The sequence below is a fragment of the Oryctolagus cuniculus genome, chromosome 16, assembly GCF_051225735.1.
Source record: "Oryctolagus cuniculus isolate XC-2025 breed Fujian yellow rabbit chromosome 16, ASM5122573v1, whole genome shotgun sequence".
Taxonomy (NCBI): domain Eukaryota; kingdom Metazoa; phylum Chordata; class Mammalia; order Lagomorpha; family Leporidae; genus Oryctolagus; species Oryctolagus cuniculus.
Genome location: NC_142882.1, coordinates 86,501,715 through 86,516,128, shown reverse-complemented (window position 1 = coordinate 86,516,128; position 14,414 = coordinate 86,501,715). Strand labels below are relative to the sequence as shown.

Genomic DNA, 14,414 nt, shown 5'->3' with positions numbered 1-14,414 from the left:
AACATACAATGTTTTGATTGAGACTATTAATATCTAAAAAAGTAAACACTATTAATAAGAATATTAACATTCTTCGTTTGTTTACTCCTGTGGTCCTAATGCGAATAGTTCAAGAATGACATAGAATGAGCTCATCCATGACATTGAGAGGTAAAAGGACATTTTTTGGAGATCTTATTTCATGGCCATGATAGAACAGAATGATGTCAAAAGGGAAGTTTTAACTGAGGTCAAATTCAAATTAAGGTGCTACCTCAAGATGAAAACATTTTCAAAGTAGGTAGTCAAGTATCATTTAAGACAACTTCACCCAAGTCCAAGTTACAAAATCGTTGGCAGTTGGGTTTGGAAAGTTCTTTCCTTCCCCTTGAGAGACAGATTTATCCCTGAGACAGTCATATTACAAGTTCCACAACCCCCAGAAATGCAGAGTGGGCACTAAAGAAAGAGTGTGGATGGAACCTCAAGAAACCCGTGCTGTTGAACACGGTGTACGTGCGACAGTGTGGACCAATTCCTGAAGGGCGACAGACTGACAAGCTGTGGGGAAAACAAAGGCAGCCTGATGGCTGACCTGAATCCAGCCCACGCTTCTAGAACGAGTCCAGGGAAAAGCACAGAATGGCTTCCCATGGAACAGACGTGAGCCACACTCAAAAATATGTTGTCAATGAAGTCACCCTCCTGCTATCTAAGAGGGCTGAGTGAGATTTCAGCCGAGATCACCTGGAGGTCCTGGGCTCTGTCTCAGGATAAAGAATGAGGGTGCTCCAGTCGGAGGAGACACGCAGTCACCCTAAGCAGAGAACTGCAGGGGAGAGGGTCCAGCCGGGGGAAGCACCTCACTCACAGAGGTGCCCTTCAGAGAAAAGTCCATTCTCAGTGTCTGCCGGGCCAGAAGGTTGAGCCGGGAGGTTCCTCCGACAGAGCCAGTCCAATAGATTCTTTCTTTTTTTTTTTTTTTTAAACTTTTATTTAATGAATATAAATTTCCAAAGTACGGCTTATGGATTACAATGTCTTCCCCCCCCTCCCGATAACGTCCCTCCCACCCGCAACCCTCCCCTTTCCCACTCCCTCTCCCCTTCCATTCACATCAAGATTCTTTTTCGATTCTCTTTATATACAGAAGATCAGTTTAGCATACATTAAGTAAATATTTCAACAGTTTGCTCCCGCACAGAAACATAAAGTGAAAAATAATAGATGATTTTTTAAATGATGATGAAATCAGATCAGACCTATTGGAATAGACACTTCTTTCAACCCCTGCCTTCTCTCCCCCTTTTCTCCCTACCTGACCGTGAAGGGACTATCCAATGTCTTTAAGCCATGAGGCAGGGGGCGGGAAGCAGGACCTGGGGGCGGCCACAGAGAAGAATCCGACTCCTCCCTGCTACAAGGACCCTCCCCTCACAGGGCAGGCCCAAGCCGGGACTGGCAGACGGAGTAGGAGTTCAATTATAAATGAAGTTGGCAATGTCCTGGCAGCAGATTGGATTTCTTCATTTGCAGATAACAACTGTATGTACTAAGGTTGATTTCAAAAACCATGGCCTGTTAGAGTCAGACCCAGGAGACCAGTGCCACAGGGTGGATTGAAAAGGTTGTAGGAGACAAAGTAAAGCTGTCTCATCAGCAGCATTCACTGTTCGATTAGTAGATAAAATACAGAGTAATGCTAGTATCAAAGAAACTTAATTACTTATCAGTTTACATGCTAGCTGTCACAGCCCAAAAAAGAAAAAAAGAGGGGCCAGCATTGTATCGCTATTATTTAAGCCACTGCCTGCCACTCTGGCATCCCATGAGGTTTCAGGTTCAAGTCCTGGCTCCCTGCTAATGCACCTAGGAAAGCAGTGGCGGAGGAGGATGGCCCACGTGTTTAGGCTTTTGCACTCACATGGGAGATCAGGAATATGCTCCTTTCTCCTGGAATTTGTCCCAGCCCTGCCCAGTCCCACTTGTGGTCATGTCATCTAGTGGATGGAAGATCTCTCTCACTCTCTCAAATGTGTGAATAGTGTGCATACAAAAGCAGTAGTATCTGGTTTATCAATCATCCCTTTGTGAGCTGCTACTTCTACCCTGGGCTAGAGATTCATTCTACCCATGCAGATTTGAACTGTTGCCAAATACGGAACATTTTCAGATGGAAGGATCCCAACAATTCATCCACTCAGAAGTCCAACTAAAAGACATGAGCGGAGAGTATCAGATATTTTCTTTACTGTCAACTATGACTCCATTAAGACAGCAGAGTACGAAGGAGATGAGAGAGGCTTGCAGCTTGTACCTAAGACCCCTGGACCTCACAGAGAGAAGCTCTGGATTTTATTGGAATTACTGCTAGGACTACTTAAAGCAGGCTGAGGAAGGGAATATTCACTTGTCGTAAAGTGATAGGTATCCTGTGGTTTAGAAGCATTGTTTAGGAACGATAGGTCCTTAAACACAGTGTATGGATGTAAAATACTTCCATTATTATGTGTATACTTAATGTGCTTCGAAGGCATCACTCATAAATGACCGACACGTATGTGTCAGTGCCCATCCACACTTGGTTACCCCTTCCAAAGCGTTTCCAAAGTTCTTTTCTTTTTTTTTTAAGTTTTATTTAATGAATATAAATTTCCAAAGTACAGAATATGGATTACAATGGCTTCCCCACCGCCATAACGTCCCTCCCACCCGCAACCCTCCCCTTTCCCGCTCCCTCTCCCCTTCCATTCATATCAAGATTCATTTTCGATTCTCTTTATATACAGAAGATCAGTTTAGCATACATTAAGTAAAGATTTCAACAGTTTGCTCCCACACAGAAACATAAAGTGAAAAATACTGTTTGAGCACTAGTTATAGCATTAAATCTCAATGTACAGCACACTAAGGACAAAGATCCTACATGAGGAGTAAGTGCACAGTGACTCCTGTTGTTGACTTAACAAATTGACACTCTTGTTTATGGCATCAGTAATCACCCTAGGCTCTTGTCATGAGCTGCCAAGGCTATGGAAGCCCCCTGAGTTCACCGACTCTGATCATATTTAGACAAGGCCATGGTCAAAGTGGAAGTTCTCCCCTCCCTTCAGAGAAAGGTGCCTCCTTCTTTCCAAAGTTATTTTCTAGAGATGGGGTAACATGTTAAGGGCTGGGACAGGAAAATTCAGGTGAACATAAATGATGAAAAATGTATACACTGAAGAGGGAAAATCCCCTTCTGCTCCCGTTCTCAAACACCTTCCTCCCATCCTAACTGAGCAACAAGGAAACAGCTCTAAGATCCAAATTCAAATGCAAACCACTGTAAATTAATCAGTTAACAACAATCCAAATTTTACCAACAGTCCTGAACCAGTTCAATACACACAGAACACATGATTTTCCCTCCCCGGATTCCACATGATCAGTGATCCATCTCATCATTTTGGACACTGAAACGTGTTCTGACTCATCTTGTACTTGTGTCTTACCCCCCTGACTAGTATACAATGACAACATCTGAGTCTGTTTTATCACAAGATCCTTAGAGCTAATGGTAGACATTCAGTGGATTTTCATAGGAAATAGGATGAAAGAAAAAATTATTCAAGTGCTGTTCATTTTATAAAATATTCCAAGTTTTACTTCTATAGCATATCGTTAGTTTCAACCAGAGACTGACAAAATCCAATCAATTAAAACAGGATTGTTTATATGTTTGCTAATAAACATATTCAATAATTCTTAAGCCATATCTACCTATTTGTTTTTGAAAAACTATGGTTTATATATATTAAATATTAGTGGATAATGCAGAACATTAACACTATAGAATAGTAATATAGCATTTAATTTTTTAACTAAATCATAATCTACTCCTTCCCAACAACATCAACCATCTACACTGTTATATTAAAGGAAGAAAGTTTATATAATATCACCAAAATTGAAAAGATGTACAGCAGACTGGATTTCAAGAAAACTTATATTAAATTAAAAATCAGGGACAGTTTTTACTGAGGTAAACGATCTCTTGAATAAGCGAAAAAAAAAAATGTGTTAGGCTGGCAGAACGTTCAATCTTTACCACGAAGGGTAGAAAAAACAGATTATTTCAAGAATTTTTACTGGCAATACTTTTCTAAGACTTTTCCTAAAAGAAAAATAAGTTCATCCAGATAATTTCCTTGTAGAACTCGCTAATCTTTATAATTCCACCCAAATAAGCAGTGCACACTCTTCCTCTTTATTGGCTGAGAAGATACCTTTGTTTGCCTTTTGTTACCCATTTTAAACTGAAAAGTCAGTCCCACAAGTACATTACTTCGTTAGGGATGCCCAAGTTCTCTTCCCTCTCTGTTAGGGCAGGCACCACTGGGACTGGCTCCTGGGCATTCCACCCACGTGAGAGGACCCTGGTGAGTCTGAGCTACCTCACTCCCCTTCCAAGCTTAGGGACTGGAATTGGCACAGTTCTGCCAATAGGAGGGAAAGGAGATTCTGCAAAAATCTTTCCTTACTCTTACGAAAGACACTTGGTAAGTGATGATCCTTTTTCCCAACCTAAGGATAATGCCAACACCAAGACTGGCAGACCGAGACAGAAAAAACAGAATCCTTGATAGCATCATCAAACAGATAACACTGCCATCTCCAAAGCCACCCAAACTGGACATTATTCTTATTATATCATATAAAAATGTCCTTATTTAAAAAACTATTCATTTAAAAGGCAGGGAGACACAGAATGAGAGACGGTTAGAGGGATTCCCATCTGCTGGTTCACTCCCCTAATAACTGCAACAAACACAGTTAGGCTGGGTCAGGCAAACGCCAGGAGTGCAGTATTCAATCCAGGTCTCCATGTGGGAGTCTGAGGTCTAAGCACTTGAGCCATTACCACTGTCTTCCAGAGTGAACATCAGCAGGAAGCAGAAATGAGAAGTGCAGCCTGGACTTGAACCCGGGCACCCTGATGTAGGAGGCAAGCATCCCAAGTGAGGTCTTGATCCCTGAGCCAAACACCCGTATTGTCCTTATTTTTCATCAGCCAAAGTTAGGTGTATTTTATTCCAAGCCTGGGTATGCTAATATGTAAGAGCAATATGCTGATTCCTCATTCAAAACAGGAAAAATAACAAAACTGATGCTCCAAAGAAATTAAAGAAACACATGACTTCACACTGTTGTGTGTCACTGTGCTGTGTGTTAGAGGAGCAGTGCAGGAGACCTTGTCCCCTCATTTGATGACTGCATACTTTGGAGAGGGGTATATTTACACAACTGAAAGATGACATGGAACATGGGCATAACAGAAAATTCTCCAAAGCACACAGAGTGCAGTGAAGTCTCCAGAGGGTGAAGCCTTGGAGTGCAAAAGCCAGGGTAAAATTGGATAAATGATGAGCAAAAAGTGGCATTCCAGGAAGCGTTAGCAAAGGCACAGAGCTTATTTATTTTGAAAAGAATCAGAAGGATATTTGAGCAAATGGGAGTGTAGGAGGAAGCAGACAATAGTGTGTGAGTGGAGGCACAATGAAGAAAGGATAAACCTGAGGCTGGAGGCAGGGTAGAAATGGCTGGGAAGAGCCCGGGAATCCAATGCTAAGAAGGCCGTGGTGTACTGAAGCTCCCGGGGAGCTGTCAGTGGTGTATAAATAGGGCAGAGCCATGCTCAGACATGCCTTATCTTAAAGACAACTCGGATGTTCTCAATGAGTGGATTTGATGGGAAAAACAGATAAACTCAGTTGAGCACTGGCCTAACACCATTTTCCTGGCTTGCCTCCCAAGGTGTTGATCCCTGGAAGATGCCCCTTTATTCTGCAAGATAATGTCTATCTCAGAGCTGGCTGGCTTTGGGGGAAACTCAACCCAACACACAAGAGCAGTACAGGTCAAGATCCAGGTCCTTCCAGCCAATGTAGCCCCTTCTGCCTGGTTCTCTTTGTTGTGTTTGGTCTGGTGTTGGGGGAAGCGAATGGAAAGAAAGGACGTTATCTGTCCTCAACCTGTCTCACAGAGGATTCCTCAGGGTACTTTTTGTCGGACTAGAGACCCCCAGGCCAGTTTTAGTAGGACCTCTTTAAATGTTAAGCAGTCACAGCCTCATAATGTACACTTATACTTGCCCTTAAATCTGTTACATCCCTAAAGACATGATCCTCCTTTCTCCCCCCAAAAAAGGTCAGGGTAGAGTTTAGAAAAGCAAGCAGAATTCCCATCTAAGTTTTATTTTCTAGAGAGTGGAAGTTCTCCAAAAGTTCTAAACTGGACTTGCTTTCTCCACAGTCACTTGTTTATTTTATTATATATATTATCATATACACCTGCCACCATTCTGTTCTAGATCCAAATTCTACTCTGAACAAGAAAGAATAAAGATATTAATAAGGGTATCATTAATTGCTTATTACCTAATTCACTTTGTAAATGATTTGGCTATAACTTCTGCTGACTCCACACTAAATGTTATGGAAAAAATGAATGATAACTCCTTTTCAGTAAACAGAGCCTAGTCTGTACAAAAACTGCAAGTACACAACTATCTTAACTTTTGCTTATTTCCAAGGGAGTATTTTCCACAGATTTTTTTTTTTTTTTAATTTCCATGGAGTGGGGTGGGGGGGAGGAATTCCCAACTGGTCACTTAGAACTCAATTATGTCTTGCAGATTTCTTCAATTCTAAAGTGCACAAAGGACACCCTTCAGCCCCTCAGAGTCCCAACATGTGTGGTTTCTTCCACAGAGGAGTCTGGATCTTTGCCGAGAGGCACTGAGCCAAAGCAAACCACGTAGGTCTCAACGCTGCTGAACGCCTACGTCTTGACGCTTACTTGCTACTGTGGAGTACCTTTTAGCACTGGAGTGATTTATATAAATTAAAATGGTGGGTACCAACACAAACACAAATTGTTACCACTGCATACATAACCCTCATGAATTATACATTTTATGGAGATATGAAGAAATATCAGTTACGTAGAAAACCTCCAATTTTATAATGCATTCAAATAACCATTCATTTCAATACCATCATAGGGGAAACTGATATTTCATAAACATTTACTTTATTAAATATTAGCACATTTCAAACATGGAATATGGCCAAAGAGAGATTTGCTTAAAATAGTCAGAGAAGGAAATTATGCTATCAGGGTGTATTTTAAGCAATGATCTAATACACTCAGCTCAGACAAACGGACCTTTTCTCCAATCCCTGAAGGCAAAGAACATAACAAGAACAAATTCCCTTAAAAGAAAGAATTGGTTTTTGCTAATATATTAAAACTAGATGTATTTGGAAAAATGCCTTTTAAGGCTATGAAGAATCTCTTAAAGCAAAATTTCAAAAGTTAATTAAGATTTCTCTTTGTCCTCTTTCATGAAAACTGCCACCTCCTGCTATGACATTTGTTGATGATTGAGATATTACTTAATACCACTGTTGGGCTCCCCAAGGACCATGAGCATTTTTAAAAGAAATTCCCCAAGAACAAACACAGCCTAAGAACAAATGGAAAAAGGCTATCCCATCATAAAGAGGACAAAGTGTTCAAATTCTACTATGACATTAATTGCTTGCTTTGCTTCACTCTAAACAATATCCAGGTACAGAAAACCTGTGCTTTTTTAAAGAGACTCTTGGTTGTAAATATCGCTTTATTGAATTATACCATACACATGACAATATACCATCATTTCACCACATTACAATCATTGCCAGGAATTCATCATTTGTTTATATTACTATCCTTTTATTCAAGAAAAAAAGAGTATATATGTGTATATAATATCCACCTATGAAGTGAATGTGACAAAATGCTAAAATCATTTAACTTTAAAAAATTATTTCTATCTTAAAAAGGGAACAACCAGAATCCTTTGTTTTTTGTGTGTTTAGATTAACACATGTCAAAAACAATCATCAGCAATATTTTCGGCTTCGTTTTGTCTTCTAGATATACACACTGCACTAATACAATTGTATTCAGAGATTACTTCTTTTGTATCAAATATGAGAGCATTTATAGCTCCTTTTCCTTAGGGAGATTAAAAATACATGGCAGAATTACTTAAAAGTTAAACGACTGGGCCTGGTACTGTGGTGCAGCGGGTTAAACCACTGCCTGCAAAGCCAGCATCTCATATGGGTACTGGTTTGAGTCACACCTTCTCTACTTCTGATCCAGCTCCCTGATAAAGCAATGTAAAATGACCCAAGTATTACATGGGAGACACTGATGGAATTCCAGGCTCCTGGCTTAGGTCTGGCCCAGCCTTGGCAACGAAGCTAATTTGGTGAGTGAACCAGCAGATAGAAGATAGCACACTCTCGCTTGCTCACTCGCTCGCTCTTTCTCTCTCTCTCTGTCGCTCTCCTCTCTCTCATTTCATAACTCTGCCTTTCACATACATAAATAAACTTTCTTTAAAAAGTTAAATGATTAAAATTTAATGCCAATGTTTTCATGTAGAGGTTAATTAAACAATAACAAAACATACAGAGATAAATATTTTATCTCTGCAGAATTGAGGATTTTGTGAGAACAGAAAATACTCAAGAATCAGAGCAACTGATATTTAGTTCTGCAACGTATCTCACCATAAGAGGTTTAAATGGTCATTGCAGATAAATGATATGTGAACCTCAGGGTCCAAGGGCCTAGGAATACCAGGAACTATCCACCTAAAACACGGCACTGGCTCCTCGTGTTTTATACATGTATATATTTGCAATTCTTCTGAAACAGAAAGTTAAACTACAAGCTACCTCACATATTAAGATAGGTCATATATTAAGTCTTCTCACCAGACATTCAGTCCTTGCCAGTCCTGATATTCTTCTCTCTGGCACAGATAATGATATGTACTAAAGTGCTAGCTCATCATAATTGCTAAGTTTAAAGTGTTGCATCCCTTCCCTCTTTTCCCAGGGCTGGCTGAAAATGTGGGATATAATGACAATCGCCTTTTGAAGTTTAAACAACTAGTGTATATGTTCTTTTAGCAATTTTCTTAATGACTCCATAGTTGGGGCTTGATTAATCTTCACTGGCCCAGAGTGTTTGGCCCATATGAGAAACTGATTCAGATGTGAAATCAAAGTGTGGAGAAGGTAACGTGGTGATAAATGCTATCAAGACCACACTATGAGTTCCAGGTATGCTTAATTATGACAATTTCCATGAATATAAATGTTCATTCTTGATGAGCAACTCACTTGCCACTTCTCCAATTCAAAATTGTGCATGTCTCCACTATAAATAATAAAGATGTACTACTTTTGTAATCATTCACTTGTAGAAAACAACATGCATATGTACTTAAGACCATAATTATCCAAAAAAAGTATCAGAAGTGATGTGTTCTTTCAATATGTTCTTTTGGCCAGACTGCATTTGACATCAAGACATTTAAAATCAAAGCAGAAGAACACAGATGAAACAAAACAAATCCAATCAACCACACATTTATAGACATGGAAACAAACTGACCTTTTTAAAGTTTCTGTTTAAGTCAACCAAACTGAGCAGGAAGATGTGGTCCTTGGCTCCCAGGAGCAGCCTGCCCCTCTCCTCATCCAATAGAAGTGTTTGGAAATCCAATCCTTCTGATGAACCCAGAAAGGGAATACAGCTGTTTGAAAGCAGCAAGTCTGTGGCAGAGAAAAAGAAGGAGAGGAAGGAAAAATCAGTAAGAAAAATATTGACATGCCTCTAATGCATACTCACCCACCTGGCAAATGCACGCACACAGCATGAAAGCTCCCGTTCAGGAATATGCAAGTTAGAATTAACATACAATCATTCAGAAATAGATGCAGGGGATATTTGCATTTTCTTAACACAATATTTTATGTATGGAAAAAATAGACATTAGACAATATAAAACAAAAAATTTAAAAACAATTAGATGACAAATATTTTTACAATCCTATGTTCACATTCTTAAATTATAACTTGAGATATCTATAGTAATATTTTCAAACTGATAAAATTATAAATTATACACACACATATCTATCTATCTGTGTATATATATATATATAAAGCAAGCAACAAAGAGTGTAACAAATCTCAAAGCATTTCTTCTGCTCCTACTCTTTTTTAAAGTAAAGTTCATAATTTTTAGAGCAGTTTCAGGTTAGCAGAAAAATCAAGAGGGAGGTTCAGAGCTGTCAGGCATATTCCCTACTACACATAGCCTTCCCATTCGCAACATCCCCATCACACTGGTTTATTTCATAATCAGTGAAACTGTCGGATACATCACATATCACCCAAACTCTACAGTTTACATGAGGGTTCAACCTCGTGTTGCACATGTTTGTCTGGACACAGGTCTAATGACCGCACTGACCACTAGAGTGTCACTGCCTGAAGACTGCTCTGTGCCTGCCTCGCCATCCTTCTCCTCCACCCCACGGCTTGGCAAGCACATATCCTGGTTCTGTCTCCAGTCTGCCTTTTCAGAATGGCACACAGTTGCAATCAGACAGTGTTTAGCCTGTGCAGCCTGGCCTCCTTCCTTCAGTAACGTGATCTCACATTCCCTCCATGTTCTCGTGGCTTGATGACTCAGTTGGCGCTGCTATCCCACTGTCTGGAGGTACCACAGGCCATTTACCCACTCACCTACTGAAGGGCAACGTGGTTGCTTGTCTATTTTGGCAATGCTGAATAAAGCTGCTATAAATATTTGTGCATAAGTTTTTGTGTGAACATAAGTGCCTCATTTCTCTGGGTAAACACCAAGGGGTATGATTGCTGTACTGCATCTTTAGATTTGCAAGGAACTGGCAAACCCTTCCCATGCCAGTGTAGAATGGATCATTCCTTCCAGCAACGATTGAGACTTCCTGTGGCTCCACGGCTTTAATGGCATTTTCCATCGTCAGTATTCTGGATTTTGCCCATTCCAACAGGTAACATTTTATTGTTTTAATTTATGTTCCTAAGATATGTGTATGCAGTGTCTTTTTGTGTGTTTACTTTCCACCTGCATAACTTTGGTGAAGTGTCTGTTAAGGTCCTTGCCTCCCCTACCCCTTTTTAAAAAAATGGTTGTTTTCTAATTATTGAGTTTGAATAGATATTTGCATATTTGGGATAATCATCCTTTATTAAATAATATATTTTGCAAGTATTTTCTCCCAGTCTGTGGCTTATCTTTTCTCCCTTTTACTTTTACTAGTGTCTGATGCTTGAGTTTGAAGGATTATACTGTTTCTATTCCATAGGTGCATGAAAAGAATGCAAACACAGACACTGAAAGCAAGCAAATTGATTCTGAAAGAGCTATAAACCTGAACCAGTAATGGACTCAGACTTCTAAAACTGAAAGAGACCATGAAAATCAATGAACGCAAATGCACAATTTTATTTAAGGCACTTAATCCCATCAAGGTGAAATTACATGCCTTAACGACACAAAATTGTGTGGTGGCAACGCTGATCACTGATTCTGAATTATAAGACTTCATTTCTCTTTGATGCTTGTCTGTACATCCAAATACTTGGCTTTATTTATAACCGTGATATTCACTCTTATAAGGAATCCAAATCTTTTTAACAGATTTTACCCTATTAACAACAGTAGCTCAGCCTCTATAACCCTGGAATATTGCGTAACAATATGGTAACAATATCATACATCACCTTATTAAAACCACTTTGTGCGTTTGTGCGTAAAACACTAGGCTTCAATGCCAATCCAGTGTTCTAAAGTAATTCATTATCAATCGATGAGAAAGATTTTTAAAAACTCAGAAATACGCATCAAGATTACTTCTAAAAATTATGCCAGCTTTAAATGCAGTAAAATGGATATTTGCCTCATGCATCAACTTTGACATTTATTATTATTTCATATTTTTAAACATTTTCTTCACTCTTTTTTCTATTATAAAATGCATCCGTGTAATTTCTCTTAGTCTCTAAAGTTAGATTTCTGTCTTGGTTTTCACAAAGCAAAAGGCAGTATGCTAAAGGAGACATACTATCTGAAATCTCAACTGAGTGTAGTTTTCCCAAACATAAATATCTTATTAACATTTATGGCTCATGCTTTGTGTACACTGGCTAGAGGTCTGAATTCTATACTAATTATTTTTCTATTAAGCTAAATATAACTTTAATCATTTTCAGATGGGAAACACAATGGTGTAATACTTTTTAGCAGCTCCACATGCAATCAGCCTAGCTTTGCAGGCCTAACACCATTCCATACCAATCACAAAGGAGAACTGGGAAGAGAAGAACACAAGCAAAAAACAGCTAAGACAAACATAATCTGAAGCCTTCATAGCGAAAAGCTATGCATCTCACACAACCTTCATTTAGTCAGCCAATTCTGTTTCTTTCATGGGATTTCCCTTATTTCACAAAGATGGGAATGGGTGAATGTGAAACTATGTGAGGATATTCCCAGGAATATATTTTGGTCCAACTAGTAGAGCAAAGTAGTTTGTGTGAGTATTATTGCAAGTGTCATGGTCATAATCAATTATTTTGAAGCATACTTTACAGCATTAATCACTAAATGAAACATGGCTTAGCATAATGAATAAGTATTAGATCCAGACTACCAGCATCACATCCTGGCCTCACAGCTCACTGCTATGTGAACTACAGCAAGTCACTGACTCTCGCTGTGCTTCCGTTTTCCCACCATAAAATTAGGATAATAAAAGAAACTATGAAATAAACTGAGAAATAAATAAGTTAACACATGACTGCCTGGAACACAGCAAACATTAGGCAAGCATCAACTATTATAATAATGATAACGTATTTTTAACATCTATATAAAACCTATAAAAAGGGAATCATAGTATTTTCCAAATCATATAGTTCTCAGATGATTAAATTTAGGAGCTGATTTATATGCTGTTCTTAGAACTATGCCTGATTGAAGAAGTTCAATAAATGATGTTATTTTTAATATGATTATTAAACTCCAATTTGAATACATCCTATTAAAGAATGAAATGATCTCATACTAAACCAGAATTATGAAGATTGAACACTTGTATGCTTTTTTTTGAAATTTATTTGACAAGTAGAGTTACAGACAGTGAAAGACAGAGACAGAGAGAGAGGTCTTCCTTCCATTGGTTCACTCCCCAAATGGCCACTACAGCCAGCGCTATGCTGATCTGAAGCCAGGAGCCAGGTGCTTCTTCCTGGTCTCCCATGCGGGTGCAGGGGCCCGAGCACTTGGGCCATCCTCCACTGCCTTCCCAGGCCACAGCAGAGAGCTGGACTGGAAGAGGAACAACCGGGACTAGAACTGGCGCCCATATGGGATGCTGGCGCCGCAAGGCAGAGGATTAACCAAGTGAGCCACAGCGCCGGCCCCCACTTGTATACTCTTTATGATATTAAAATAAAAAGCTACTCATTCCACAAATATTTACAAGTACTTAGTAGTACAGGTTCTATACTGCATATAGTGTTCGAATTGTAGATTAGTGAGTCCTGATTGTAAGGAGCTCACAGATTGGTGCAGGAATGAATATGTATCTAAAACATAACATATATGAAATAAACTGTCATAGAAGAATGCACAAAATGCAAACAAATCTTTCAAATATTTAATTGGGTAACACCCTGTAAAATGAGATGATACAAGTTTGATGAGATTTTTGAAGGGAACTTTCTACCAGGCAATAATCGCGCTAGAATGCATAATGCCATATGGCATCCCAGGTTGCACTTACTGCATGTTTAATACAATACTCCCTCCTCATTCACAATTTTCTTTCCATGCCCAAAGTTATTAAATGGAAAATACTATAAACAGACAATTAACAAGTTTTAAATTGCACACTGTTCTGAGCAGCTGTATGACATCTCATGACCTCCTTTGCTGTTCCATCTAGGATACATATCATCCCTTCACTCAGCGGCTTCCACACTGTGCATACCACCCACCCAACACTGTAATGGTTCACTTGTTGGTGCAGTATCTCTCCCACACTTCCTTCTGACGGGGGTGATTGTGGTCAGAAGAACAATAACAGCCTAGGGGCCGGTGCCATGGCTCACTTGGTTAATTCTCTGCCTGCAGTGCCGGCATCCCATGTGGGCGCCGGTTATAGTCCCGGCTGCTCCTCTTCCAGTCCAGCTCTCTGCTGTGGCCTGGGAAGGCAGTGGAGGATGGCCCAAGTGCTTGGACCCTGCACCCGCATGGGAGACCAGGAAGAAGCACCTGGCTCCTGGCTTTGGATCAGCACAGTTCCGGCCACGGCAGCCATTTGGGGGGTGAACCAATGGAAGGAAGACCTTTCTCTCTGTCTCTCTCTCACTGTCTATAACTTTATCTGTCAAATTAAAATAAATAAATAGCAGAATAAGAAGAAGAACAATAACAGCCTAACACTATGTCACAATGCCCACATCAGTCACTCTACTTCATCTCATCCCAT

The 14,414-nt window shown here is 39.6% G+C and overlaps 1 protein-coding gene across 4 annotated transcripts in view; it reads right to left on the bottom strand.

Moving 5' to 3' along the window:
- SEMA3D (semaphorin 3D) overlaps positions 1-14,414 on the bottom strand; it is a 283,704-nt gene that overhangs the window by 186,262 nt on the left and 83,028 nt on the right. For all 4 annotated transcript variants that reach the window (XM_017344335.4, XM_002713842.6, XM_008261803.5 and 1 more), the window contains exon 4: positions 9,481-9,641. In XM_017344335.4, the coding sequence (XP_017199824.1) occupies positions 9,481-9,641 (161 nt within the window). The remainder of the gene's footprint in view (positions 1-9,480; positions 9,642-14,414) is intronic.